General features: G+C 53.7%; 1 protein-coding gene across 1 annotated transcript; it reads left to right on the top strand.

The window, feature by feature from the left end:
• The first annotated feature begins 1,106 nt into the window (after nucleotides 1-1,106).
• Nucleotides 1,107-26,816, top strand: Map2k3 (mitogen-activated protein kinase kinase 3). The gene is made up of 12 exons (XM_047546336.1): nucleotides 1,107-1,333; nucleotides 14,011-14,077; nucleotides 14,369-14,417; nucleotides 15,327-15,440; nucleotides 15,654-15,773; nucleotides 17,048-17,164; nucleotides 17,968-18,019; nucleotides 18,982-19,109; nucleotides 19,524-19,601; nucleotides 24,045-24,184; nucleotides 25,167-25,212; nucleotides 25,771-26,816. The coding sequence occupies exons 1-12, from the start codon at nucleotides 1,285-1,287 to the stop codon at nucleotides 25,852-25,854; spliced, it is 1,044 nt and encodes a 347-aa protein (XP_047402292.1). The 5' UTR covers nucleotides 1,107-1,284; the 3' UTR covers nucleotides 25,855-26,816.
• Nucleotides 26,817-27,208: the final 392 nt, after the last annotated feature.

Here is a 27,208-nt window from a genome sequence, read left to right as displayed (position 1 = left end):
CAGCCTGGATGCCAGGCCTGACCCCTTGGCCTTTGCCCGGGTTTCCTGACCTCACAATCCAGTCACCTGATCCCAGCACCAGACTGGTCAGTGGCCCCTAAAAGTCCTCCAAGTGGGAGTAGAGAGAGTACTGACCTAGCTGGGCATTATACAGATGAGCAGGAGGATAGGAGAGAAACAAAGCCCAGGTGGGAGTCAAGGCGGGACCTTGATCAGGGTTTGCCAAAGGGAGCAAAATGATACCTGATTTGAGACTCAATTGCCTCCACTCCGCATTGAACTGGGGCCCTAACGATACAACCAAGAAAGCGACTTGCACTGGCTTGTCATTAGACACCACCAGGTTCACCAATGCTTCTCCACCCTGGAGCAGTTCCTTGCACGTGGAGGGGCTCGTGGATGTTTGCTGATGCAGGACATAAGTGCGTGCACGCGGAGCAAGGTGTTAAGCCCTTTACAACAGTCAGTCAACAAACATTTACGGATCGGGATCCGATGCCTGGCTCCAGTTCTCATTGGCGCGCCCGGAGGCAGGGCGGTTATCGCCGCTCTTCAGAGGCGGAAACGGAGGCCCTGGGTGTCAGAGACTTGCCCAAGGTCACCCCCGCTACAATGTTGCTGAGTTAGACCTGAACCCGGGTCTCACTCAGGACCGCACTTTTAACCCCGGCAGCACCAGCGCAGTGGGGCTACCCTGGGGAATCTCCGGGTTTTTCTAGATTACGCACGAGGGAGGCACCCACGCTGCGCACTCGCTGGGGCTGCAGGACCGGGGGTGTGAAGGGGCGGGGCTTGCGCCTAACAGACAGAGGGCGGTAGGGATGTCCGGGGGTGGTGGGCGGGGCTTGTGTCTTGATAGGCAGCGAGAATGATACAGCTCTTGCCGCGGAGGGGCGGAGCTAGACTGAGCTTGGGTTTCCCGAGTGGCAGTCGGGCTTGACAGATTGTGGGCAGGGTCGGATTCTGGGCCCACGGTGGGCGAGGTTTGTGCTTGACAGGCAGGATCAGGCCGACATATGATAGGCAGGGCGGGCCCTGGAGACTGGTAGGCCAATCGGCGAGAGGAGGCGGGACCTGAGTCGGCGCCGTCCGGCCGAGGCCCCTGCGGCACTGCCCAGTCTGACTGTGGCACCGCCCGTCGCAGACGTTTACTTGCCGCCACTGCTGCCGCCTCTGCTCGTTCGTCGCGCCCGGGCCGCCCGCCCGCAGCCATGAGTGCTCTCGGTCCTGGTGGAGCCCGCCGCCCTCTAGATTAGTCTCTGTCGCCTGGGACCTGTCTGCAGCATGGAGTCGCCTGCCTCGAGCCAGCCTGCCAGCATGCCTCAGTCGAAAGGTAGGCGCGCCCGCCAGGACAACGCCTGAATCCCGCGTCCAATTCCAGTCGTCAACCCCTACCTCTGTGTGGTCCTACCCCGTCCTGTGCCGGGCCCCGGCAGCAACACCCCGACTCAGAAACCCTCCCTGTTCTGGCGTAGGTCCTGTGCCAACCTGGTACCTCACCTGGATCCCCAGGTTAGGCCTTGGGACTGCACCCAGGCCGAGATCTCCCAGGCTGGATTCGAGCTAGGAATTCGTTCTGCCCACCCCATGCCAGATCAGGACCATCTCCCTGACGTCCTCATTTAGGCCTCAGGGTTGCAGCCTGGATAGAAATTAAGCTGTACCCAGGTGGGATTCATTCTGATCCCCTCCTGGGTCCATGTCTGCCATCCCCCCTGGTATGGGGCTGTGTCCAGAATGGGTTTTAACTTTACTCTCCACCTGGCATCCAAAGGTATTCCTGTTTCGGGGGCCCTCACTGTGTCCCCAACACAGGTGTCCTGACTACACCCCTGTTCAGAAGGCTCTGTCCTCCCCTCCCCCAGCTCTGTCCATCTTTGTAGGCTCTACATTGCCCCATCTCTGGCTGCTCTGCACCCTATCCTGCAACCCTGTCTTCCCAAAACGTCTCTTGGCCTCCCGCCCCTCCCTAGCATAGTCCCCTCTCTGTGGGCTCCCCCTGGACTTGAGTTGCAGCTTTTCTTTGCACTTGGGGAGCTCAACCGCTCCTGTACTTGGTGTCTTCAGGCTGATTGCTCCCAGCCTGTCCCTGCTTCCTGGGACCTGGGCTAGCTGCCAGGCCAGCATGCTGGCCGTGCACAGGGCTTGCTCTTTTCTTCTCCAAGTAACTGGCCTTCCTGGAAATTTTTGTGAGGTGGCTGTGGTGGCTGTGGCAGTAGCAGCAGCAGCAGCAGGATTTGTCATGCGGCGGGGGAAGGACAAGACTTGGAGGGCAAAAGGGGGATTTTTTTCAGGAAGAGGAAAGGATGTTTTTGGCATGTCTGAGTCTCAGTAGGCTGGGCTCTGTGAGAGAGTTCCAAACCGGACGTCTGTAATGAATGGGCTGACTCCCAGCTCTCTCAACCTGCTGCTGCCTCCCTCTGGCAAACCCTTTAATACCTCTGGGCCTCAGTTTCCTTATCTATAAATTGAATATTCGGAGTATGACATGAGATTGTGAATGCAGAAGAGCAAGTGTGGTGAAGTGGTAAAGAGCTCAGCACTGTGCAATGTGTGGCACATAATAGGTGTTCAGGAAGGGCCAGTTGCTGCACATCTTATTATTTCCGTTTCTTCTACTGGAAAAACTTCATCCATGTGGGGTCAGGGCCTTACCTCTGGTTTAGCTGTAGAGCCAGCAGGAAGAAGGTAACAGCAAGCACTTAGAGGGCCAGCTCTTCAGGGTTTGTCTCCTTTCCTTCTTTTCTCTGGAGGAGCCCAGACCCCCGGAGCCGGTGGGGTCCTGGGGAGGGTGTGGGCCCTTCCTGGCCCCTGCAGCTGGCGGCTGCGGTGGCTGTGGGCTGGAGCTGGGTGGGCAGGGTAATTACGTCTTACATAAGTGGGAGGCCGGATCCCTGACCATTGCCCAACCGCTGTGAGTAACTCAGGAGGCACTCGCTGGGGGAGGTGGCTGGGGAGGAACTTGCACTGTGCAGACCTCATGGATCTTGGGAACCGGGAAATCAGATACTTCTCCACTTAGGAGAGCACGGGAAGGGGTTGGAAGTGTTCTTTGCTTTTGAAGACATTTTAGCTCTTCCAGGCAGGAGATGCCTCATCAAGATAATAGTTGCAGTTGCAAGATTGTGAAGGGAGAAGGGGTCATTGGTAGAAAGCACTGTGGGGGGACACTGCTGGACACCCCTCCCCCCCACTGTGTGCTGTGTGACTTGAGGCTTGGCATTGCCCTCACTGGGCCTTTGCAGAGAGAGCCAGGATGAATTTCCAGCATGATGATCAGTGGATTGCATGGCTGTCAGGGACCAAGACCCAGGGACCTTGTATCCTCTTTGGGGTCTGGAGAACTACAATGTCCAAAAATCCTAAGAGCTGCCACTTAACAAGCTTTTATCCACTGCCATGTGTTGTCTCATTTATTTGTCATAACCTGCTTATAGATAAAGAAAGGATGCATCACTGTGACACATGGAGTTGGGGTTCCACCAGGACTCTGTCTTCACAGTGGTCTCTCCAGTGCTTTGTTGTGTCCCATTCCTGTGCTGGATGCTTGACTAAGCTGTGGGACATTTTGACCCGCTGATCTCCACCACCCCCATGTCCATTGGGCATCTTCTGAAGGCCAGGCCAGACCTGGAGGATGGACTGAGACAGAGAGGCTGCCTCTCCTGTGTGTAGCCCTTCCCGGTTGGCACATTGTGTGTGCCACTGCAACCTGACCTATTTGACAGATGCAAAGCCAAGATCTCACAGGGGACTAACTTAACTGAATGCACAGAATAGGGGTCCTCACCCATGCCTTCCCTGTCCTGGGCACTGGGCCCCAGCACAGAGCTCTTTCCACCTCCTCAGGAATTTAAACAAGGAGGGAGTGGCTGGCACTGGACCTTATGGGTGCTCTGCCTTTGGGCTTTCTGCCTGGCAGCAGGCACCTGTCCTATCTTCTGTGCCAGGAGCCTGGAGAGTTCTTTGTAGGTCCCATAACCCTGCTGTTTTCCCCATACCATCTCTGGCTGGGGTCAGAGGGCAAGGGCAGCTGGTGCTGGGGCTGGTGTGCAGGACACATGTGGTCAGCATGATCCGAGTCTGCAGCCACCTGTGTCCTAGGGGGGCACCACATGTGTTCTGTTGCTGTTCACAACAGGGCCTCCTTCTGCCCCCTGCCTCTCTGGGAGTGCCACCCGTTGAGCATTTCATGGCTCATCTTCACATGGCTTGGATAGTGGCTGCATAGTTCCTGGCTGCCCTGTAAGGCTCTAAGGAGCATTGTGCTGGCCTGGCCCGGACTGGCCCTGCCTTCTGTGGTTTCAGTCCCCCCTCCTTTCCCGGCTGTTGGAAAGACTGGAGGGTGGCACCTCAGGGACTTTCCCCACCCCTGGTGTGACGCACAGGAAACTCTCTATCAGCCAGCCCGTGGCTCAGGGCCTGAAGGGAGCAAAGTTCTCAGTGGGCCTGTGTGGGGAGAGGGCTGGGGCAGCTGGGCTTCCGGTGGGTGAGTCAGCAGCCGGTGGTGCTGACTCACCCTGGGCATGCCAGCCAGCAGCTGCCTGCTGCACACAGGGTGATGCTGGGCCTGTTGGGTGGGAGAGGGCTGTGTGCCCAGCCCATGGGCAGCACCTGGCCCTGAGCTGAGGTGCTGGATGTGGCCTGGCCTCCTCAGGCTGGGCCAGGACCCCTTGGGTAGGCCCTCTGTCCCACCCAGGAACTTCCTCTGTTAGGCAAAGGGCTCTGCTTCCTCTTGCTCACTGAGCAGGGACAGGTGGCAGTGAATGTTTACTGCCTTTGGCCCAAGAGACTCCTTGGGGTTAAGATGTGTAGCTAGGTGCTCAGGGAGGGCCAAGAGTGGAGGCGGTACAGGGTCAGCCGGGTTGGCCAGGGTGGATCTCCACCTGAGCTCCCAGAAGACAGATGTGGAGAGGTTGAGAACTCAGATCTGGGGCCTGACTACCTGGTCTCAGATCCCAGCCAGGTTCCTTTTGCAGTGTAACATCAGACAAGTCACATGTGGTATATTTTATGTTTTCTGTAAATGATTTCTGTTTCCTGGATGTGGCCCCTCTTTCAGAGGAGAAATCTCAGTTCCCTCACCTTCAGAATGGGAATGGGGACTCTGCCTGTGTGAATACAGACAGCCTCTTTCCCCAGTGACGAAGTGTCAGGTACTGTTCACAGCAAGACTGCCTCTACTGGCAAGGAACCCTTCCTCAGAGAGGCAGGAAGTGGGGGTGGAGCCTCCGCTTTAGTGGGGTGGGACTGGGTTCCAATCCTGGCTCCACAGCTTCCTCACCGTGGCCAGTGGCATGCCCTCTCTGACCCTCGGTCTCTTCTGTAAAATGGGAGTAAACACCCCTCCCTGGCAGTGTGGTGGTGAAGATCAGAGATAGTGTTTGTCAAGCAAATGGCATCTGTTATTGTTTTATAATTGTTATGGTTGTGACTACTGTTCGTTGTAGAGCAAATCAACAGGATTGGGGCTTCTGATTATGCACTGTGGGCTCAGTGACATGAGGCTTCCCTAGCTGTACGGTGTTTTAATGCTGGCCAGAATTTATCAGGCTTTAGAACTTCTTATTCCTCTGGTCCCCAAGTTGGAGCTGGGGGCTTGCCTTCTGGGTGTCCTGGGAAGGGCAGGTGGGGAGCAGAGAACTGGGGTGACTGGGTCTTTCTGCAGGTTTGTCCCTGACCCTAACTTTGGCATCCAGCATGAGAGAAAACTGGAGGGGACATGTGGGTGGCATGGTATGGGAATTGGAATACAGCCTCCTGGACCTAGGAACTTCATGTCAAGAGCATGACGCAGGACAGACAGCAGAGCAGAGACTTCTGAGACTTAGATGCCAAGTCTGGGTCCTGTCCAGTCCTGAGAGGATCATCAGTTTTCCACCCTCAGTGCCAGGCACTGGTCCCCATCACTAGTTCCTGTCACCCTCCTCCTGCCCTGTGGACTCCTCTCTGGGATGTCATAGCTGAGCTGGCATCCCAGGGCCTGCCCTGGCTTCTCTGGGAAGGCTGTGTCCAACTGCCCCTCTCTCCACCAGTCCCCTGCCCTGGGTAGCTTGGCCAGATCCTCCTGCCATGTATGGGCCCATGGTCAGGCCTGTACCCTGCTCTGTGACCCCTTCTTTTGGTGTTCTGTCCCAGCAGGTGGGCCTTCCCTCTTCCTTTTAAAAAAAAAAATTGTAAATGTATCTGCAGGCACCAAAAGGATACATTGAATGTACCTCTGTATTTAAAAAAGTGAGTCAAATGAATTCTGTGTACATAATACCCAGCTAAAGAAATCCAACATTACTGGGATCCCAACCCCTGTGAATTCGATCTCCCTTCCTTCTCCCTCAATAGCTGTCTAACTTTTATTTTAATCATTGTTTACTTTTCTTTGGCATTTTAAAAAATCGATTTTTTGTTTTTGTACTGGGGATTGAACCCAGTGGAATTTTACCGCTAAGCCACATTCCCAGTCCAGGTGTGAAGTGACAGGCATGCTCCTTGGAACAGGGCTGTGAAGGGCCTTGGATGTCAGTGCAGGAGTTTGGGCATCATCAGGAGGCTGGTGGGAGCAAGGAGGGTTGCTGCCACCCAGTAAGGAGGTGCTTTGTTGATGGTGGTGTGACAGAGGCCAGTCAAGGACAGCTTTGGCATAGGATGGGGGATGCCCCCTGCCCTCCTTGTCCTTCTCTGTGACTAAGCCTTCTTGTGGACCCCAGAGCAGACTTCTGCTGTCACGGCTTACCCCAACCCCACTCACCTGCAGCAACTTCCAACAGCAGGGATGGTCCTGGGCCTGGCTCTGCCCCCACCCACTTTGTGACCTCTCCAGCCTGTTTCTTCTTTTGAATGAAAGGGATGAGAAATAGCCACTTCCCAGGGCTGCTGCTGAGAGTGAGAAGCAATGAGACACATCAAGTCCGGGGACACTGGAGTTACTGGTCAGTGCTGAATTTGAACTTGAGCCATGTATTGGTGTTTTTTCTTACCAAGAACACCTTTCTCCAATGCCCCCATGCTTTGTAAGATTTTGCTTTGTAGTGATGGTAACAATGAAAGCTAAGAGGGCACTGGTTAAGGAAAGGTCCTTCTGCAGAAGGTGCAGCACGGGGCCTGGGATGGCCTGGCTGATCTCATACTACCCAGGTGGAGGCCTCTGGGAGCACAGCCCAGAGCTGGAGCCGGAGGAAGTGCCCCTTTCACATGGAAGCCCCCTCCCAGTCACGGCCTCCTGAAGCCTGGTGCATGGGGCTCATCATGCACTTAGGGGTCCAGGTCAGAGCAGCCCCTGATCTGTGCAGGCATTTTATATGCACAATCTCAGTTGGCTCTCGTGGTAACCCAGTAACGTGTTGTGTTGTCGTCACCCCCATTTATGAATGAATAAATTGAGGCCTGGAGTTGGGGAGTGACTTGCCCAAGGTCACAAAGGTCTGTCTTGTGAGCAGAGGCTTATCTTAACAACACTTTACCCTTCCTGGCCCTCTTCTGGAGGTCATGGCCATTGCACCCACACATGAAGGGAGGAAACTGAGGCTCACAGAGAGAGTTTGATTTGTCCATGGTGTCACAGCAGCCAGGTCTCCTGATACCACTCCTTGTCATTTGACCTTTTCAGAGTGGTTTGGGGCAGATGTTGTGACTACTCAGTTGTGGTCTGGGGAAGGCAGGGCTCAGGCCTGGCTCTGTTTCTGCCCTGGTGTATCACATCAGGTGAGTCTCTGGGGCACTGACTGCAGTTCTGAGCAGCCTGCTGCTTGGTACCCTTGTCACGCACGATGAACACAGTTGCCCCTTGACTGATGAGGACACTGGAGCCCAGACTCCAGCAGTACCAGGACCCAGACTTAACCAGGCCTCTTTTTTTTCATTAATTTTATTTAAATTCCTTACACTTAAGTAGCTGAAGTTGTGCACAGAAATCCCAAAGGAACAAAAAGACAGTTTCTTGCATTTCTGTGGAACGTTCTGTGCAGAGCATTTTCTTTCACAAACTGCTCTTTTGCTGTCAGTGCTTACTGTGCCTGGGAGACAGCTCCTGGCGCCCCAGTGAACCTTCACCAATCCTCTGTGCCAGGCTTTTGATTTCATAAACCCTTGACCTCAGTTTCTTCATCTGTGAGATGGAGATCACATTAGTTCCAGCCTCATAGGGTTGCTGAGAGGCTCAGATGAGATGTAATGCAAATTGTGCAGTGCTCAGCTTGTGCAGCTGTATCAACAGCTCTGACTTTCCTTACCTGCATCACTGTGCTTATGTTACTAGCTTTAGATGCTTGTCATGAGGAGTGTGTGATCAGCAGGCATGAATTGACAGGCCAGGTTCCTTGGGACAGGGCTGTGAAGGGCCTTGGATGTCAGTGCAGAAGTTTGGGCATAATCAGGAGGTAGTGAGGAGCATTGCTGGCACTCAGTGAATGACCCATGCCTGGCATGTAGTTGGTGCTCACTAAATGTCAGTGGGAGTTATAGTGTAGGGGTTGGTGGCTGGAGGTACAGTTTTTGGGTCAAGGGGAATGGATTTTTTTTAAACTGGAGATTGAACTCAGGGGTGCTTTACTACTGAGCTATACCCCTGGTTCTTGGGTTTTTGTTTGTTTGTTTGTTTGTTTTGGAGACAGGGTCTTACTAAATTGCTGGGGCTGGCCTCAAACTTGCAGTCCTCCTGCCATAGTCTCCTAAGTCACTAGGATTACAGGAGTGGGCCACTTTGCCTGGCAAGATGGATGTTTTGGTACACTTGGGGGTGAAGGGCCCAGCCCACTGAGGTCCAGTGGGGGAAGGAGATGACTATCGCTCATGTTGATTTCTGTGAGGCCAGCTGCCTGGTCCCCCTGCTGGGTGAGCAAGCCTCTCCCTGGTCTGCTCCCTGTTCCTGTACCTGGCTTCTTTTGACTCCTGTGCCACCTCCTCCTTGCGTCAGCCTCAGCTCCGATCTCCCTTCCTCTAAGCATTGGTGGTTCTTGTTTGTGTAGTTTTCTCTGCCTCAATACTGCGGACATCTCTGACTGGAGAGTCACTTTGCTGTGGTAGGGCTTGTGTGTGTGTTGTGTGTCCCTGACCTCTGCCTGCTGGACACCAGTCCTACCTTCCCCCTGCCATGGTGGCCTGCACTCTGCAGAGGAGCAGGCCTTATGAGTTGAACAGATGGGGAGGTGCCCAGGGCCCAGGCGCTAGGGCCTGACCAGGTAGCCACAGGCAATTGGGCAGTGAGAGGGCAAGGCATGAGTGACTGACCTTGAGCAGCTCCCTCTCTGGCCCTAGCTTGTTTCTCACCTGTGAGGCAGGAGAACAGACCGTGCTGGGGGCATGGGATGGCTATGAGGCTAGATGGGGAAGGCCTGGGAGTGGCATGTAGTAGGTGCTCAGTAAATTAAAGGCCCTTCCTTCATCCCCACGCTTTCTCTCCAAAGCCCCAGGACAGGACCTCTGGGCCTTGAGGGAAAGGGGGGCCCTGTTAGGTCTCTCCTTGCTCCCTGTGAATGCTTGGCAGTTGTGGCTCCCAAAAGCTCTTTGGGGACTTCTCTGAGAGCATCTGGGACCCCGGGGAGAATGTCAGGTGTTCAGCACAGGCTTTGGCTCATTGTGGTCAATAAACATCAGCTATTGAGGTGAAACTTCTCCCCTCAGAGTGGTTGTGGATTGGTCTGGTTGAGGTCTCCCTATGACCCTGCAGGATGGGATGACCAGCTTAGGTGAGGATGGGACATCTTGCCACCTACATCTCGGCAGCCACATCAGTTCCTTACTCCTAAGGTGCACTCAGGACCCAGGGAATCGGGAACCATGAGAAGCACCCAGAATACCCAAAAGATAGGAGTCAGGGATGGTGAACTAGGAGCAGTTGTTATTTTTGTCATTGGAAATCACAGGACGGGACTGGATATGGTGTATGCGGGCTCCCTGTGTGAGGGACCCTGCAGCCTAATCTCTGTGGATGGTTGGATGTTGGAGCCAGCAGATCTACCTTCTTGTCCACACCTGCCAGTTCCCTGGGTGACCTCTGTCAAGTCACCCTCCCCTCTGATCTACGTGGTACAATAGACCTGTGAAAACCCTTCCTCAGGGCGTTGTGGAGGGCGTGGACAGAGGGGTTCTCTGGGTGGAGGGCCTGGCACTGTCTCTGCCACAGGCAGCCCCTTCTAATGTCCTCCGGTCAGGCCCTGCTAAGGCATGGCATTGAGAATCCTGGCGCTCAGTCTGCTATCCCTTCTTCATGGTGAGGTCTTGATGCCCAGAGAGATTCAGTACTTGCCTGAGTTGCAGTTGAATCAGGCCACCAGGCCACTTGGCTTTAGAGTGGTCACTTGTGAAAGACACCAGGAGGAGTTAGGGAGAGCTAGTCACAAGGGTCTTAGTTGGGGTGGCCAGGGATCCTCTGAATTGACAACGGGCAGGGTTGGGTCCCAGCTTAGATAGCGCTGCAGGGAAGAGCATTCTGGGCAGTGGGAATGGCAGAGGCAAAGGACCTGAGGTGGGAAAGAAGGTATCTTCTTCAAGGAATGGTGAGTGGGCAGTGGCTTGAGTGAGGGGCGGTGGGAGGAGACAGGACAGGAGTTTAATCTGTCTATGGGCACCTTTGTCATCGCGGTGTGACTTTGGACCATTCTCTGACTTTCTCCTAGTCTGACTTCCTCACTGCCTGCCTGGGGGGCCGCTGTGAGTCTAGAGTGATCTGAGGACATGCAGCCGCCTGGCACTGGGCTCGCCTGTACCAGGGCCCTGCGAGCTGGAGCTGGCGGGCTTGTGGTTTGCCCATGGTAGCCCAAGAGCCTTTGTTTGTTGTGGTGACGGTCGCCACCTTGAGCCACACCTGGGTAGCCCCAGGCTGCCTGGCCATCTGGCCCAGCCCTGACATTGATAGCAGATAGTGGCAGTCACTGGTGGCCTGAGGCCTGTTTCTGGGCTGTTTCCATGGTGGCCTCACCCACTCTGACAGCTGGTACGGCTGCCCCATGGAGCCCAGGTCACTCCTGACGCAGGCCCGTATCCCTTCAGGGCAGGTGGCAAGACCAGGCTGTGTGCTGCCAGCTGGGGAGGAGGGGTTGGCCTCACCACCCAGTCCAGCTACGGGTGTGGACATGCCCTTGACTGATGGGGAAACTGAGGCCTGGGGAGGGGGCCATCTTATGACATCTCCAAACCCGTGGGGTGAGGTGGCTGACAGGCTAGAGCCAAAGGAAGGTGGGTGGAAGCCAAGAGCAGAAGCAGTGCAGGAGGGCAGGTGCTGCTGTGCACCCCGCAGAGGCCAGGTCTGCTTGGACCTGGTGAAGGCTGAGCTCTGGGTGCTCCCAGCAGAGTTTTACTTTTTATCATGAGATTCTATATTATCATTACAAAGAGCCTCAAGTCAAGATTAAAAACTACCTATAATTCTCATTATTTAAAGGTGGATTTTTTTTTCCACCTCTACCTAGTGGCAGTAGTAACCTTGTGACCATTTATAGGGCCACCTCCTGTGTGCCCAGCCCTGTGCCCAGTGCCCTGCCGAGAGGCCCCCTCGCTTAGTCCTGCAACCTCTATGGAGGGTGGGTGGCATTTCTGCCATATTCTCTTTTGCAGATACAGTGCCTGAGGTTCAGAGTCTGTGTCCTGCTGTCACCACTGGGTGCAAAGATTTACAATGCCTGTCATCTTCCAGCTGCAGTGTAACCTGCATCCCCTGCCCAGATGGTGGTCCTGCACACCTTGGCTTTTCTTTTTTTTTTTTTTTCTTGTCATGTAGAATATGCCAGACCAGGGAAATCCTGGGTGGCCTCTGGGTCCCGAGACCACTTCACTGTGCTGCATGAGATCCTAGACCTGGGCCTGTCTCTCCACTGAGGTGTATCAGGGCTGCTTTGAGGTTGTGCCTGGTCTATTGGTGTCTGCAAATCAGTCACCTCCTATGTCACTCCCAGCTGGGTCTGATGGCATGGGCTCCACCTACATGGCTCTGTGGCATGGTTGAGACTGGATCCGAACGTGGCTCAGAGGTGGCTTAAGGTCTCCTTGGCAGGTGGTGGCAGGACCATGGGCATTTTCCAGGCCCCAGTGGCCATTGCTGTGGGGTGGTAGGTGAGGGCACAAAGGGCAGGTGGCAGGGAAGTGGGCGGAAGCTCCTCCAAGGGCAGGTCTATGGTTGGCACATCTCTGCTGTGGTTTAGTCCCAGCTCTGCCACCCAGGAGATACTTGGTGCCCTGGGCAAGTTACTTCTCTGCTCAGAAATTGGAGCCTGACATCAGAGCTCCTGGGAACACCTGGCAGGCTCCCGGCTTCCCTGGTGCCTGCTTTTCCTGCTGATCAGATGATGGCTGTGCCATGTTCAAAGGGCAGTCCTAACTCAGGAGTGCTCCATTGTGTGCCAGCCCTGTCATGCCCTGCTCCCTCCAGAAATGTAGATTTTTCTTTAGTACCAACCCAGTGCCAGGAAGGTGTGGGCGCAGGGCCTCCTGCCTGTCCCAGGGATTGGGGCTGCTGTGGGGAGGGGTGAGGGCCTCCCAGGTAGCCTTGGGAAGGGCAGCAAAAGTGGGACATTCATGGCGATGGGAGTGCTCCGGAGGCCCCAGGCCCCACTGCTCCGAACTCACCCTGACTGGTGCCCTCACCTCGTGGTTGGGAAGCTGAGGCACTTGGACAGCCTCTTGTTCCAGGAGGCACCAGACTGGGGAGCCAGCAGCCCTGCTCCCTATGCTTTGCATGCCGGTAGCCACATGTACTTTACTTGGCCCTCAGGTTCCTGATCTGAGCAGTGAGGCAACATGGGCCTCTGGGGCAGGCGGGATCCTGGGAGGAAGGAAGTCCCTGCTTCCTGAGCTGCAGGCTGGTGTCTTACTCCAATATCTTTTCCCCCTATAGTTTTCTTCCTGTAAGAGCCCTTTCTGGGGTCAGTGTCCCTGCTGCAGTGGGGAAGCTGAGGTTGAGAGAGGCAGGGTTCCCATGGTGGCAGATGGGAGTTGAGCCCAGGTGTGACCTGGGTGGAGATCCCTGAGCTGCGATGCGTATGATGCCCAGGGCTTGCTGCCCCCACCAAGGACTCCCTAGCCTGTTCCTGCCCCAGCTACCTGAGGTGGGTGTCTGCACAGAGTGACACATGGGGAAATCAAGGCTGGGGGAGGAGATGGGAGTGGAGCTGGGGCCGGAATAGAGCTGGGTTTGCCTCAGATGCCTCTATCAAGGTTGGCACAGTGGAGGGGGAGCTGTGAGGGCAACTGCAGTGAAGCACAGCATACTGGGCAGCTTCTGCAACAGGAATTTGTCTCTCACCATCGAGGGTGAAGTCTGATATGGAGGTTGGGCAGGGCTGGTTCTTTCTCATGCTGCAAGGGAAGGATCCATCAGGCTTCTCCTTAGCTTGCAGGTGGCCATCTCTCCCTGTGTCTCTTTACCTTGCCTTCCCTCTCTCCCTTTCTCTGTGTCCCAGTTTCCCCTTTTATAAGGACACCAGTCAGACTGGATTTGGGCCCACCCTAGTGACCTCATTTTAATTTAATTACCTCTGTAAAGAACTTATCTCCAAATAAGGCCACATTCCAAGGTCCTGGGGTTAAGATTTCAACATACGAATTTTTGAGAGACCCAGTTCAACCCATAACAGAAACTCAAGACATAGGTCTTCTGCAGGGTCGGGAGTGCTGGTGCCTGGCAAAACCTCAGCTGGTCAGACCTGGCCTTCATCACCGAGGCTGTGTCCCTGGGTGGGCTGCCCAAGCCCCCTCTCCATCCCCATCCCCCAGCAGAATATGGGAAATGTGTGGGGCCAGGCAGCTCTGAGATGATGGTTCCTGGCTGTGGCATAGCTTCTAGGGGGCAGGTGGGGCTTGGGCTCTCCCAGCGTCAGGGAGCAGACCTGAGCCCATTCCCGTGCTAGGTGCTGCCCACTTTTCCCTTCTAGGACAGTAGACTGAGCCTTGTCCCCCTGTGGCACTGACTACATTGGGCAACTCTGACCTGGGGACCTGAGTTATCTCTGTCCCCAGCTTTGTCCAGCACAGGGAACATTGATGGATCTGATGACCAGATATCTCACCTTTTCTTCTTTTTAGGAAAATCCAAGAGAAGGAAGGACTTAAGGATATCTTGTATGACTAAGCCCGCTGTGCCCAACCCCACGTGAGTCTGCCTCAGTTTCTCACCCTGGCTCAGCCTAGAAAGGGTTCCTGAGGGGGCCCAGTGGAGGGAGCCAACAGGGAGTGGGGCTGGGTAGCACCAGGCCAGGTGGTTGATTGGGGGCTCATGAGCAATGCCCCCCCATTCCCCATGTCTAGCCCTGAGTGGATACTTAGCAACTGATGAAAGGAGGTCACTCTAAGAGTCACCCCCAAAGGCCAGGCCACCTGCCCTTTCCTTCTCTTAGGGAGTCTATGGCTCTCCCCAAGCTCACAGACTCTACTCTCTCCATAGACCCCCCCGGAACCTGGACTCGCGGACCTTCATCACCATTGGAGACAGAGTAGGTGCTGGCTGGACCCTGGGTGGGGCTCCCTCATTTCATCTGATAAGGGGTCATGCTGATTCTGCAGGGCCACTGGGAGGTGACTGTGGGTGGCAGATAGCTGGGCATCTTGCTCCCCTGGTGTTGGGTCACCTGCTTCTTGACCTTCCTGTCTGGAATGGGGATCATTGCAGCCTTGGGAGGCTGTGGGGAGCCCAGAGATGGCATGTTCTTTGACCTCAGACTGAGGGCTATGAGCCCCTCCACCCCTGTGTCACCTGTGAATAGTGTGTTGACACACAGATTGCTGGGCCTCCCAGATCTCTCGGGTTAGACCCTGGAGTCTGCACTCTATGCACTCCTGGTCCCTCAGGAGGACACCAGCCACTGAGAAGCCTGACTCAGACCAGGCAGTGCTCATAGCATGTGCCAGGCTGTCCTGACACAGACCCCTCTCCTTGGCTGAGCCCTTCCTGGGCTTGTCCTTCCTTCCTGGCACTTCTTACCACCTGATGTCCTGTTCATCTGCTGGCTTACTCCTGTGTGTGTGGGTGTCTCCCAGTAGAGGGAACCTTTGTATGGGTCAGACCTTTGGTCTGTTCTGAGTCCCCAGTTCTAAAATAGGGACTGGTACATAGTAGGTGCTTAGTAAATAGAAGTTGAGTGAATGATCGCTCTGTCAGGGTGGGGTGAGGGAAAGAGGGAATGGGCCTCTCATGAGGTCCCTTGGATGTTGGTGCTTCACCTTTCAATAGAGAGCAATATGAGGCTCAAGTGATCTGCCCAAGGCCACACACCAGGGAGTGGCTCATATGAGGTTTGGCCCAGATCTGACTAACTTGTCATCTTCTCTTTCCACTGAGTGAGGGATAAGGACCAGCTCCTGGCTTGGTGGCCACCAACCCCCTGTCTTTTATGTCCCCCAAGAACTTTGAGGTAGAGGCTGATGACCTAGTGACCATCTCAGAGCTGGGCCGTGGAGCCTATGGGGTGGTGGAGAAGGTGCGGCATGCCCAGAGTGGCACCATCATGGCTGTGAAGGTAAGCAGGGCCCTCTCTTGCCAGGGAGGTGGGGGCTGAACCTGAAGGGTGACTTACAGCTATGTGGCTTTGTCCCTCACTGTGACCAGTGATAAGGCTGAGCTTTTTAGGGTAGCCCAGGCTGTGGGCCTGCAGAACTCCTGGCCCTCATGTGATGGGTAAGGGGTGTTGCCCCTGCCACAGTGACCCCTGAACCACAACCCTTCCCTTCAGCGGATCCGGGCCACAGTGAACTCGCAGGAACAGAAGCGGCTGCTTATGGACCTGGACATCAACATGCGCACAGTTGACTGCTTCTACACTGTCACCTTCTATGGGGCTCTCTTCAGAGAGGTACAGCATGGCAGGAGAGGGGATGTTCCCTGCCATCAATTCATCTTTTGGCCAGTGATCCACTGTCACTCAGTTCCCTCCTGTGTGCCAGGTGCTGGGGACTCAGGGGGACATGGGGGAGCCAAAGTCAGTCGCTCCCTATCCACCTGAGGTGGAGACAGAGGGGCTCCTGAGATCACTGACCCTGAGCTGGACTGCCCACCGCCCCTGCTACCCAGCTGTTATCGCCCTGCTCTGTGCCTTGGTTTCCTTGAGGCCTGTGACTGTGCATGCCTCCCAAAGTGGTCATGAAGGTCCAATGATGTGGCCAGGGGGTTGGCACTCAGTGAGTGCTGTGGTTTGTCTGGATGGCCATCTGCCTTCCTGGCAGTAGTGCCTGGTGGGTGGGGCGGGCCCCAAGCAGGTAGCATCCATAAAGGTGTAAGGTTCTGGGTTGAACTCCAGATTTCTGGGAAGAAGTACACATGGGGAAGAGGGGAGTCGAGGGTGAGGCCAGGGAACAGGGCCCAGGGAGCTGGGTGGGTGGAATAATCAGCCTGAGTGAGGAGTGAGGTGATGACATAGAGTGAGGAGGGAGAATAGAAGCTGGGTTGGATGGGAGGGCTTTTGATGGTGTCTTTCCCCCTTTGTGGAGCTGTTGAATGGCCCCCTGGCTATCTCCCCCTTCCCACATCCCAGTGGGATGCTTTCCTCACCACTGACTTACAGGGAGGCCCTGGGTCTCTGCCTTCCCAGCAGACCATCCTGAAGGGTATGCTGGACATGCTGGGAAGAGGGAGCAGGTCCTTGCAGGCAAGGGCAGAGTTGGACTGAGTTGGCATGAGGAACAGTGGTAGGGGCTGCAGGGCCAGCTCGTGGAGCTGGGCAGTCTCCTCTATATCCTAAAGCTTTCTTGAAGGGACACTGTCAGCCTTGTGATTTCATTCCTGGACATGCCATGGAATCAGGTCAGGTGGAGGAGGCCAAGGCAACAGAGCCCATGGAGACAGGCATATGGATTGGCAGTGTAGGACAGCCTAGGGGAAAGGAAGGGGAGAGGCGAGAGAAGCTGATTGGCAGAATGGCAGTGGCCAGGAGCTGCAGGATCACCTGAGGGCCAGTGGGTGGGCACATGTCCCTTCTGTCCCTTCCATCCCTTCTCAGGTGGAGACCAAGGCTGGCACTCAGAAGGCTGATTGTGTGAGGTGGGGCCCAGGAAGGTGAGGTGGGCCTGTGGTCGTCCATGCACAGGCAGCTCTGATGGCTGGGCTGAGCTCTGGCTGTCTTCCCTGCAGGGAGATGTGTGGATCTGCATGGAGCTGATGGATACATCCCTAGACAAGTTCTACCGGAAGGTGCTAGATAAGAACATGACGATTCCAGAGGACATTCTGGGGGAGATTGCTGTGTCTGTAAGTGTCCTGGGCCTAGTGGGCTAGGTGTTCTGGATCCACGGCAGAGACCCAGACTCTGCCCATCAGGCACACAGCCCAACTGATGACTCTTGAGTACAGTGACTGCCCCTCAGAGGTCTGTCACCTTCACCTGGACCAGTCCTGCATTACTGAGGAGACACCAGGGCCTTGGGCTCCTAGAGTCCCATAGATTTGGCAGGTGCCTCCAGGCCATGGAATGCAACTCTCATTTGGGACCATTTTTGTAAAAGGGACTTAGTATTTATTACTGCCTCATACTGAAAATGTTCCAACTCACAGGGTTATAAGCTGAGCTGTAGGAAAGTGTTTGCTTTTTGAGCCTAAACATTCCTAGAGGAAGGCAGCAACTCTGGACTTGGGCATCCCAGCAGCCAAAGGAAAAAGGGAAATGGGGCCAGGAATACCTGTGGGTCTCAATCCTGACAGTATCTGGAAATATTTAAAATGTGCCCAAGCCTCAGGCTCCCCCACCACCTAGCCCCCAGGGAGATGGCTCTGCCAGTGGAGGGAAAGGAGCCAGGGAGCGTGGTAGGCAGCGGTGATGGCCCCTTGGAAGATGCAGCTTGGATCTGCAGGGGTCTCTGGCAATTCATATCAGAGTTGGTGGGTGAGAGGAAGGCAGGAGCCCAGCATGTCTGCACCAAGATGGCTGGGGCAGATGTTGGGGCGTGGGTAGGAGCCTAAGTGACAAGGGCTGTGTCCTGTGTGTAGGGGGTGTGTCATGGTGGATGCAGCCTGGAATTACAGCAGTCCTGTCTCTTCCTCTTATCCCCACCCAGATCGTGCGGGCCCTGGAGCACCTGCATAGCAAGCTGTCTGTGATCCACAGAGGTTAGTGTCCCCACCCTGCCAGACTAAGGTTTGGGGAGGGGTAGATTGTAATGTGTCCCGTGGGGTCCAGTCTGCTTTTGCCCACATCTCCTTGTGCTGGTCGTGCTTGGAGCAAGGACTGGAACTACTTTTGTCCTGGCCAAGGTTTTGATGTACAGTTTACATACTGTGAAATGTCCAGGCCAGGCCTTGAGTCTGAATCCAGTTCACACTTGAGGATTCTTCCCTCCTGGCCTCCATGCTTGTGGTGGCCATGACTCTGATTTTTCCTACAGTGACGGTCATGCTTATTAGCCACCAGCCTCTTACTTGGCTGCTAGTTCCTGGACTTACCAGGTTGCTGATATTGTTGTAGCTATTCCTCTGCACTGCTGAGGACCAGCTGCTTATCCAGACAAGTGAGGCTGAGTTACCTTTGACCATCTCAGCTCCTACCCCAGGTCATTGGGGTGACAGTTTGGCATGGAACTTTCTGGGTCTTTTTCTGCACATTTTGCCCTTATTCATGTTGTCATACATGTGGTATGTGTGTGTGTTTCATGTGCACATTTGTCTGGAGACTCCTGCTGTGCTGGTCACCTACTGTGCATCTGTGGGGAGACCTAGTGTCTGTACACACAGACCCTGTCCCCTGTGCTTTCACTGACATGTCTGTCTACCTGTCACCTTCTGCTCAGTAGGTCTCATGTCCAGAATGTGGATAGTGGACACATGTGCCTCCTGGGACCATGTGTCAGAACCCTGTCTTCCTCTCAGTGGTGGGGGCCCAGTTGGGTCACATCCTAGCTGTGAGCCCCCATCTGTGACCTGGTATCTGATGTGGCATCTCCTGTAGCCTCAGTTCCCTTGCCTGATCCTTGGGGCCCTGGTAGATCCTGGGTCACGGCATGGGAGTGAGGCACCTGCCTCCAGGAGGGGCTATGCAGATAAGGGCTGAGAACGGTGTGTCCTCTACTTGACAGATGTGAAGCCATCCAATGTCCTCATCAACAAGGAGGGTCATGTGAAGATGTGTGACTTTGGCATCAGTGGCTACTTGGTGGACTCTGTTGCTAAGACAATGGATGCTGGCTGCAAGCCCTACATGGCTGTGAGTGGTTCTGTGCCCACCCCAGGCTGGGAGAGGATAGGGCTGGGCAGGAACTGCCTCATCCATCAGGGCAGGGCCTCCCTAGCTTCTGTGATTCCTGCCACAGAGGGCCATCCTCTTCACCCATGCTGTTACCTGCACCCCCAGATTGGATAAGTTGTGTGGTCTGGGTAGGTCCTGCCCTGTCTTCATTGTTAGTCAGTAAGGTGGCACCTCTTTGGCCTTCCCTGCAGCTGGGGTTCACTTCGAGGCAGCATTAGGCCCTGGCTCAGTTTCCTTCTCTGTCAGATGGACAGGTGGGACACAATGTACACTCAGTTTTGGGGTGGGGAAGGCAAGACTTAACTGAGGGAGTGTTGGGTGGCTTCTATTACCCTGGAAAGGTTGTTCATGTCTCACTGATTCCCTTTGCAGCCTGAGAGAATCAACCCTGAGCTGAACCAGAAGGGCTACAATGTCAAGTCTGATGTTTGGAGTCTTGGCATCACCATGGTATGGCCTGGGGTTGAGTCCAGCTCTTACTGGTCAGGTGCGGCTGGATTAGGGCTGTGCCTGGGGCCACGAATTATTGGGAGTCTGTCAAATAGTTAGGTCCTAGAAAAGTGTTGGCTTCAAAATCTAAGAAGAAAATGTGCAATGAAAAACTCCTATCTAGGAATGACACTGTCCCTTTCCCGATGGTTCAGTTTACCCATCATGAATGTTCTCCATGTTCTGTGATGTGATGTCAGCCCCTGGTCTGGCCCACTGCACTCATGGTGCATGTTGGGAAATCCCACCTAATCCCAAAGAGAGCTCTTGCTGTATAAATAATCTCCAAAGCAAGATGGCAAAAGTCTTTGCAGGTGCAACAGCTACTAATGGTTCGTTTGTTCAACGATTAAAGTCCTACATGATCTGAGTTCAGAATTTGTATCGCCTGTGGGATCCTGGTGCTTTTCATGGCTTGGGAGCGTGAGGCTGGTGAGGTTTCTTGATCCTGAGCCAGCGAAGACTGAAAGGGCCCTTGGTTTTAGCGAGTGGGGGCAGGTGTGCCACCTTCAGGGCTAAGCTGGAGTGGGGTGCCTCTGAGCTCCAGATGTAGGGATGGGCCTCTTGTTCCTTCTAGAATGCCTGGCAGAGCCCCCACCCTTCAGGAGGGAGAGTGAAGGTCAAGCTACTTTAGAAGGGTCACTGTGGCTGGGCGTGGTGGCATTTTCCTGTATTCCCAGCAACTAGGGAGGATTGCATGTTGCAAGCCAGCCCTGGCAACTTAATGAGACCCTGTCTCAAAGTTAAAAAGAGGGATGGGGATGTACCTCAGTGGTAGGGAGCCCCTGGGTTCCATCTCCATTGTGGGGGGCGGGGGAGGGAAAGGGTCACTGTGACACCATGTGGAGAATGGATTAGAGGGATAGGAACATGACTGGGCTGTATCCACACCCCCTATCATTTTAGGTGGATGTGCAGGGGACAAGGGCATGTTTTGGAAGAGCGTTGCTGTCACAGTGGCTCTGGTGGGTTTGGGTTGGTCCACTGACATGGCCAGCTGGAGTGGTCTTTAGTCCCTTTTCCACATCCTAGCCTTCAGGACTACTGCAGCATGGCCTGGGATCAGCACCCTCCCTGTCTGGGAGAACCTGACCCAGGGAAGTTTCTGGCTGCCCCCCACCTCTTTGGCTAGTTGTTTGTTGGGGGCAGGGTATAGCAAGAATTAGTCGAATGGATCTGCGTTGTGGAGATGTGTGGGAGTGTACTCCAAGATTTTCTAGACCTCTAAAAGGTGACCTGTAGTCCAGTTCTGACAGTATCTACCTTCAGTTCATGCAGACCTCACAGGCTAAGGGCTCAGTACCACCAGACTGCCAGTTAGACTTCCCATACCATTGACCTACTTGCTGTTACCTGGGGATTCCTATACCCCTCTTCTAAGATGTGATAATTTGCTGGAACAGTTCACAGAATTCAGGAAAAGACTTTACTGTTTGCCAGGTGTGGGGGTGGACACCTGAAATCCCAGCAACTCAGAAGGCTGAGGCGGGAGGATTGGAAGTTCAAGACCATTCTTGGCAACTTAACAAGGCCCTGAGTAACTCAGTGAGACCCTGTCTCCAAATAAAAAATAAAAAGGGTTGGGGATGTGGTTCAGTGTTAAGTGGCCCTGAGTTCAATTCCTAGTACCAAAAAAGAAAAAAAGACATTTTGTTTACTGGTTCATCATAAAGGACACAACTCAGAAACAGCCAGACGGAAGAGGTACACAGGACTGGTGTGTGAGTGGGAGGCCTGCCGCCCTGCCAGCACCTCCACATACGTGTTCACCAGACCAAGAGGTCATGGAGTTTTTATAGAGCTTCACCTCCAGCCTCCACCCTCCCTTCCAGGAAACCAGCAGGTGGGGCTGGTTTAATCACTTGGTCTTTCTGGTGACCACGCCGGGCTCAGTCAGGGAGCTCTGCTACCCTGACACTGGCTGGTTTGGCTGGAAGGTCCAAGAAGGCCTCACCACAGGGCTCCTCTCTGTGCTTCTCCCTGTGGCTTCCTCACAGCATGGCTGTGTTGGCGTATTGGAATTCTTTTTTCTTTTTTGGTACTGGGCATTGAACTCATAGTGGCTGGCTCCTGAAGGGGCGTGCTGGCCCTGGCACTGACCCAGCCTTGCTGCTGCCTCCTCATATTGGTCAGAGAAGTTGTGAGACCAGCCTCCCTGTGTGAGGGGAAGATGCCAGTCCTCAGGGAGAAGCGGGGTGGCCACTCTGGAGACCAGCTGCCATGGTACAGGGTAGATTAATCGCCCATGAGTTTCCATAAGTAATAGAAACCAAGTATAAAAATAGAGAGGAAAAGGGGACAAAAATGAATATACTTGTCTACTGATATACACCTCTCTTTTCCCACCACCAACTGCCAGTGTTGTAAATTTCCTTCTAGAATTTTGTGTGGATTCTTAAGGAAAAAGGAGGACTGGGGATGTAACTCAGTGGTAGCGTGTTGGCCTAGTGTGCATGAGGCCCTGGGTTCAATTTCCAGCAACACACACACACACACACACACACACACACACTTTTATTCTGCCTTTTTCAGTTGGTATTACCTATGGTTTATATTCCTCTGAATTATTATAAACCCTTAGAGGTATCTCTTCCAAAGACCCCCACAACCATTTATTGGACCTAAGGGAGGATATTTCCCTGGTTTCTGATTTTCATTTCCACTGGAAAGCCTCAGTCTCCCTGGGGAGCCACTGTGAGGCAGCGAGGAACATCCCTCTAGGTGACTTTGGTGTCAGGAACTCTCTGGGCATCCACTTGTGCCCCCCTCCTGCACACACCATGTGACATAAAGGGCATAGACCTGGGCACACTCAGGAAGTGTTGGCCAAGTGCTGGCCAGGCTGGTGTCACAGGGGCCTCACAGGGTCCCACTGTTGCTTCCCTGGCTGGAAGCCTGCTGCCTGCAGGGGATGGCCCTCTGGCAATAGACCCAGGCTGTTTCTAAATACTTCAGCAGGTAACACCTTACCAGGCATCTTTGTGCCCAAAGGCAGTTTTTATTTCTCATTTCTTGTGGTTTTTTGAACAAGGATTACGATGTCAAGGCTTTGGATACTTTTTCACTTTTCTGACTGTAAACTGTAGTAGCCACTGGTCTTCCTCTTGCAGCTTGTAGAGGGGCCTCACTTCTGCACATTGAATCAGTGAAAATTCTGGGAGAAAGTACCCACTCCATGTGGGTTCGTGTGGAGGACAGCCTGTGCACACAGGGTCATCCCCACTGCCGCTGCATCTGTGGGCATGCTTATGTCTTGGCTGGAAGGGGCCTGTGGCCTAATGGAAAGGCCCTTTCTCAGCACACTAATTAGTGCTCTGTTTGGGAGCCAGTTGCCAACACAAGCATTTGTTTGACTGCGGTTTCTCCCATTCATTATGGTGATTATGGCCTGTCGTGGAGGGGCCTTGTGCTTGAACTATGGAGCTCTCTGCTATTCCAGGCAGGGTCCCAGGGTGACCTGATTTGTGTTTTCATCCCAGCAGTCAAAATGACAACCCAAAATTTGTTGTAGGCTAGCCAGTCTCTCCCACAATGTCTTCCAACCCACTGTAAGCAGGGCATGGGGTTAGGAGTACAAGTGGGTGCACAGACCAGTTGGTCCCATGTCACCTGCAGAGGTCCAGCCCAGCAGGAGGGGTGAGATTATGCCAGCCACTTGTCTTGGGGGTCAGAGCAATAGCAAAGGGATGGAGAGGGCAAGGCTGCTCAGGGAAGGCAGCATCCCTGAATGGGGGAACACACTCTGTAGAGAAGGAACTGTAGATTTGCATTCCTGATGGGGCCCACTGGGCTGTGCAAAGTGAACCCATCAGATGCAGGTCGCCACAGTCTCTCATTCCTTCCAGCTGTAGAAAGAGAGCTGTGTATGTGTTATTTTATTTCCTGTTTGCCCCCTCTGTAAAATCAGTGACCCAAATTAATGGCAGTAGACACTTATAAGTCTGTGCTGGGAAGACATTAGGGAGGAGAGGGGCAGAGGAACTATCCAGGGTCAGAGGAACTATCTAATTATGGTGCTTTGCTGGTTGCTGTCTCACAGAAAGGTGAGCATGACCACCAGCTCCTCAGATTTTACAGAGCATCTGGAACTTGGGTTGTTAGGGAGTATTCCAAAATCAGATTGTTTGAAAAACCAATGATAGTTAAAACCCATCATAGCCCAGGTTGAATTCCCTGTTAGCTGGGTTTGCTGGAGGAGCTCAGTACTTGGTGTCCCCTGGCTTCCATCTTTGGTTTGTGGTGCTGTATCAGGGAGGTCAGTGACAGCAGTCCCTCGGCCTGTCTTGTGGCTGTGGGCACTGCACCAGGATAGGGGGGTCCCTCCCACCTCCCTGCTTCTGGTTGCAATGTGTGGGTTCATAATGGTGACTGGGGGACCTGCCGACCTCACTGTCCCCACTGCAGATTGAGATGGCCATTCTACGATTCCCGTATGAGTCCTGGGGGACCCCGTTCCAGCAGTTGAAGCAGGTGGTGGAGGAGCCATCCCCCCAGCTCCCAGCTGACCGTTTCTCCCCCGAGTTTGTGGACTTCACTGCCCAGTGGTGAGTTTCTGACCTGCTGAGCCCAGTCAGCCTCCCCACCCCTTGGAACCAAATTAGGAAATGCTCACGGGAGCATTGTAAAAACTAATCATGTTTCAGTTCACAAAGGCACTAGGAAAAAAGCAAGATCATACAGACCATGTTTTCTGCCCATAGTTAAACAGAACAAGAAATTAATAATTAAAGAGGAAAAAGCTACATGGAGTTTAAAAGTAAATTTATCTAAGTAACTATTGGGTTATAAAAGATTTAAGCCGGGTGCGGTGGCGCACACCTATAATCCCAGTGATTCAGGGGGCTGAGGCAGGAGGATCACAAGTTCAAAGCCAGCCTCAGAAACTTAGCAAGGCCCTCAGCAACTTAGCAAGACCCTGTCTCCAAATAAAAAATAGAAAGGGCTGGGATGTGACTCAGTGGTTAAGTACCCCTGGGTTTAATCCCTGGTACCAAAGACCCAAACCAAACCAAAACAAACACACAAAAAAAAAAAACAAAATAGATTTTAAAAATATTTAGAAGTTAAAAAATGTTGAGAACATATGAATATCTATGTGTTGTGGCAGAGATGCTCAGAGTAAAATTCATAGTCTTTTTTCTTTAATTGGAAAATAGGAAACACTGAAAACAGATGATAAGAATTATTAGTTGGCTTGACCCTTTCTAATTGAGGCCTTTTTCTCCCAGAGTCTCCTCTTCTGATTAAGACTATCAAGTATGATTGTTAGGTAGAGTATTTTAGGGTTTGGTATCATGGAAATTCCCTGGATCACTGCAGAGATCAAAATCAAAAAACCCCTAAGACTCCAAGTCTCTGGTTTGCATACATGGCTTCCCCTCTATTTTGGGAGACCCCTAGATGGTCTTGCCCCTTCTTCCCTGAGCCCCAGAAGCATGTGCCCCCTGTTACCCAATAAGGGCCAGCCTGGTCTATCTAGACTCACTTCCTCTGTGACATCCTGGTCTCAACCCTGTTCTCTTCTAGCCTGAGGAAGAATCCTGCAGAGCGCATGAGCTACTTGGAGCTGATGGTGAGTGTGGACAGAAAGGACCTGCTCTGCTCTTCTTTGGGACTGGATGGTGGCTGGGTGGGGCTCTCTGGGGATGTAGCAGCAACCCAAGGCTACAGAGGGGCAGCTCCTCATCCTGGCCAATGCACCACTTGTTTAGGTTTTCAGTCACTCATTCAGGCTCCATCCATCCTCCTCCCTGCCTGATCCTGGTTCAGGTCAGTGCTGTGACAGAGCCAGCTTCATGGAGGAGTTGCCATTTGAACTGAGCCTGGAAGGAAGGATGAGAGTTCACTGCTGGGGGAAGGAAGGGCGGAGAGGCTGTTCCAGGCAGCGGGTCCAGCAGAGGCAGAGGCCTGGCACATGTGGGGAAAAGGCAGGCTGGTGTGCCTGGAGGATCACGGCAGGAGGGCTGAGGAGGAGCCTTGAGTCCTCTGATGGTTATGGAGGGCTTCCTAGGGGCAGAGGTTCTAGAAGGGTGGGAAGGAGTTTGCCAGGTAGGAGCAGCACATGGGCTGGGGTGGGTTCAAGGAGGGGGAAGTTTCCCCTTTGGTGACTGTGTCTTCTGTCACCCATCAGGAGCACCCTTTCTTCACTTTGCACAAAACCAAGAAGACGGACATTGCTGCCTTCGTGAAGGAGATCCTGGGAGAAGACTCATAGCGAGCTGGGCCTGGGACCTGACTCTGGCCCTCTAGCACCCCAAAGCCCTCTCTGCTGCGACAGTGCTTTCCCACAGCCATAAGCTACTGCCATCCTGGCTCTGGGAGTCCTGGGAGGAATCAAGGGGGCTGCTTCCAACTGACTCTGCAACCAGCCATTTGTCCCAAGTGCCAAAGAACTAGACTTGTGGGGGTTCCCAGCTGGTCCCATGTGGACCCCTTCAGTGCCTCTGCCCCAGCTGCTGTAAGGACCCCAAGTCTCCACCCTGAGCCCCTGGACTTGATGGGCCTGGAAAACCCTGCTGGACACTGCTGTCCCTCACAGAGAAGGCAGCCAGCCTGGCCTGTGGACAAGACTATTGCCTCAGCCCAGCCATGGCTGCACCCACGTTGTATATTTTTTTTATCTCTCAACTGAATGGACTTTGCACACTTTGGCCCATAGTGGCCACTCCTCTCTCCTGGCCTTGGTGTGGAGGACACAGTAGGGGGATGAGCCATGTGAATCCTCCCAAGACTCCCATGAGGGGGGTGCCTTGAGCCACCTGAGGCTTTTACCCCAGCACTGAGACAGTCTCTGAGGAGCACATTGGTTACTTGGCTCCAGCCTGACACCTCTAGTGTTGTGGGTCCACTTTTTTTTTTTTTTTTTTTTTTTTAATTTATCCTATGTTGACTTTTTCTTTTGCTTTGTGGGTTTGGCTGTTTTGTTGTTGTTGTTGTTTTTCCTTGCATGGTTTGGAGCTGATCACTTCCATATTCTAGGTGCCAGCAGGCTGAGAACTGTGCCTTTGTTCAGGATGGGGTCCAGGGAGTAGGGCCCAAGGTCTCTGCTCAGAGTATGCCAGGGGAGCTCTCCCCTCCCTCTCTTGGAGAGTGACTGGCTCCACAGGAGCTATGGATTTGCTTTGGTGTTTTAAAAAAAAAAAAAAAAGAAAGAATATATATATATATATTTTTGAACAAAGTCCTACCCATCCTGGGTTCTTTCCCGGATGGGTCAGGTCAGGTACCTGGTTGCTGTTTTAATTAAAAAAAAAAAAAAGGGATAAAAAAGTTGTGTGAGACTGAGTGACAGCCACAAGCCCTACTCTTCCTTGGGGAGGGTCTGGGGTTCCTAGAAAGAGCCCTCATTCCAGGACAGTCCCAGGGTCCCAGGGTGTTGTGATTAGGGGAGTGGGGACCTGTTGACCCACCAGGGCCTTGCACTTGGCAGGCCCTCTTCCATATGAGGACACAGAAGCTCCCAGAGAGCTCTGACAAGGTACTTCAGTGTGTGACCATACAGGTGCCAGACCCTTGCTGGACAGGACAGTGAACAGAGTCCCTTGGTGAGGGCTGCCTGTCCTATCATC

The sequence above is a fragment of the Sciurus carolinensis genome, chromosome 3 (assembly GCF_902686445.1).
Source record: "Sciurus carolinensis chromosome 3, mSciCar1.2, whole genome shotgun sequence".
NCBI lineage: Eukaryota > Metazoa > Chordata > Mammalia > Rodentia > Sciuridae > Sciurus > Sciurus carolinensis.
This window is presented reverse-complemented; position numbering and strand designations above follow the sequence as displayed.

Excerpts from the sequence above, each read along its gene's own strand:
- Map2k3 (XM_047546336.1), top strand. The coding sequence starts at position 1,285 with ATGGAGTCGCCTGCCTCGAGCCAGCCTGCCAGCATGCCTCAGTCGAAA. Across the intron at positions 1,334-14,010 it reads CAGCATGCCTCAGTCGAAAG|GAAAATCCAAGAGAAGGAAG; the intron begins GTAGGCGCGCCC and ends TCTTCTTTTTAG. Across the intron at positions 19,110-19,523 it reads GCTGCAAGCCCTACATGGCT|CCTGAGAGAATCAACCCTGA; the intron begins GTGAGTGGTTCT and ends TTCCCTTTGCAG.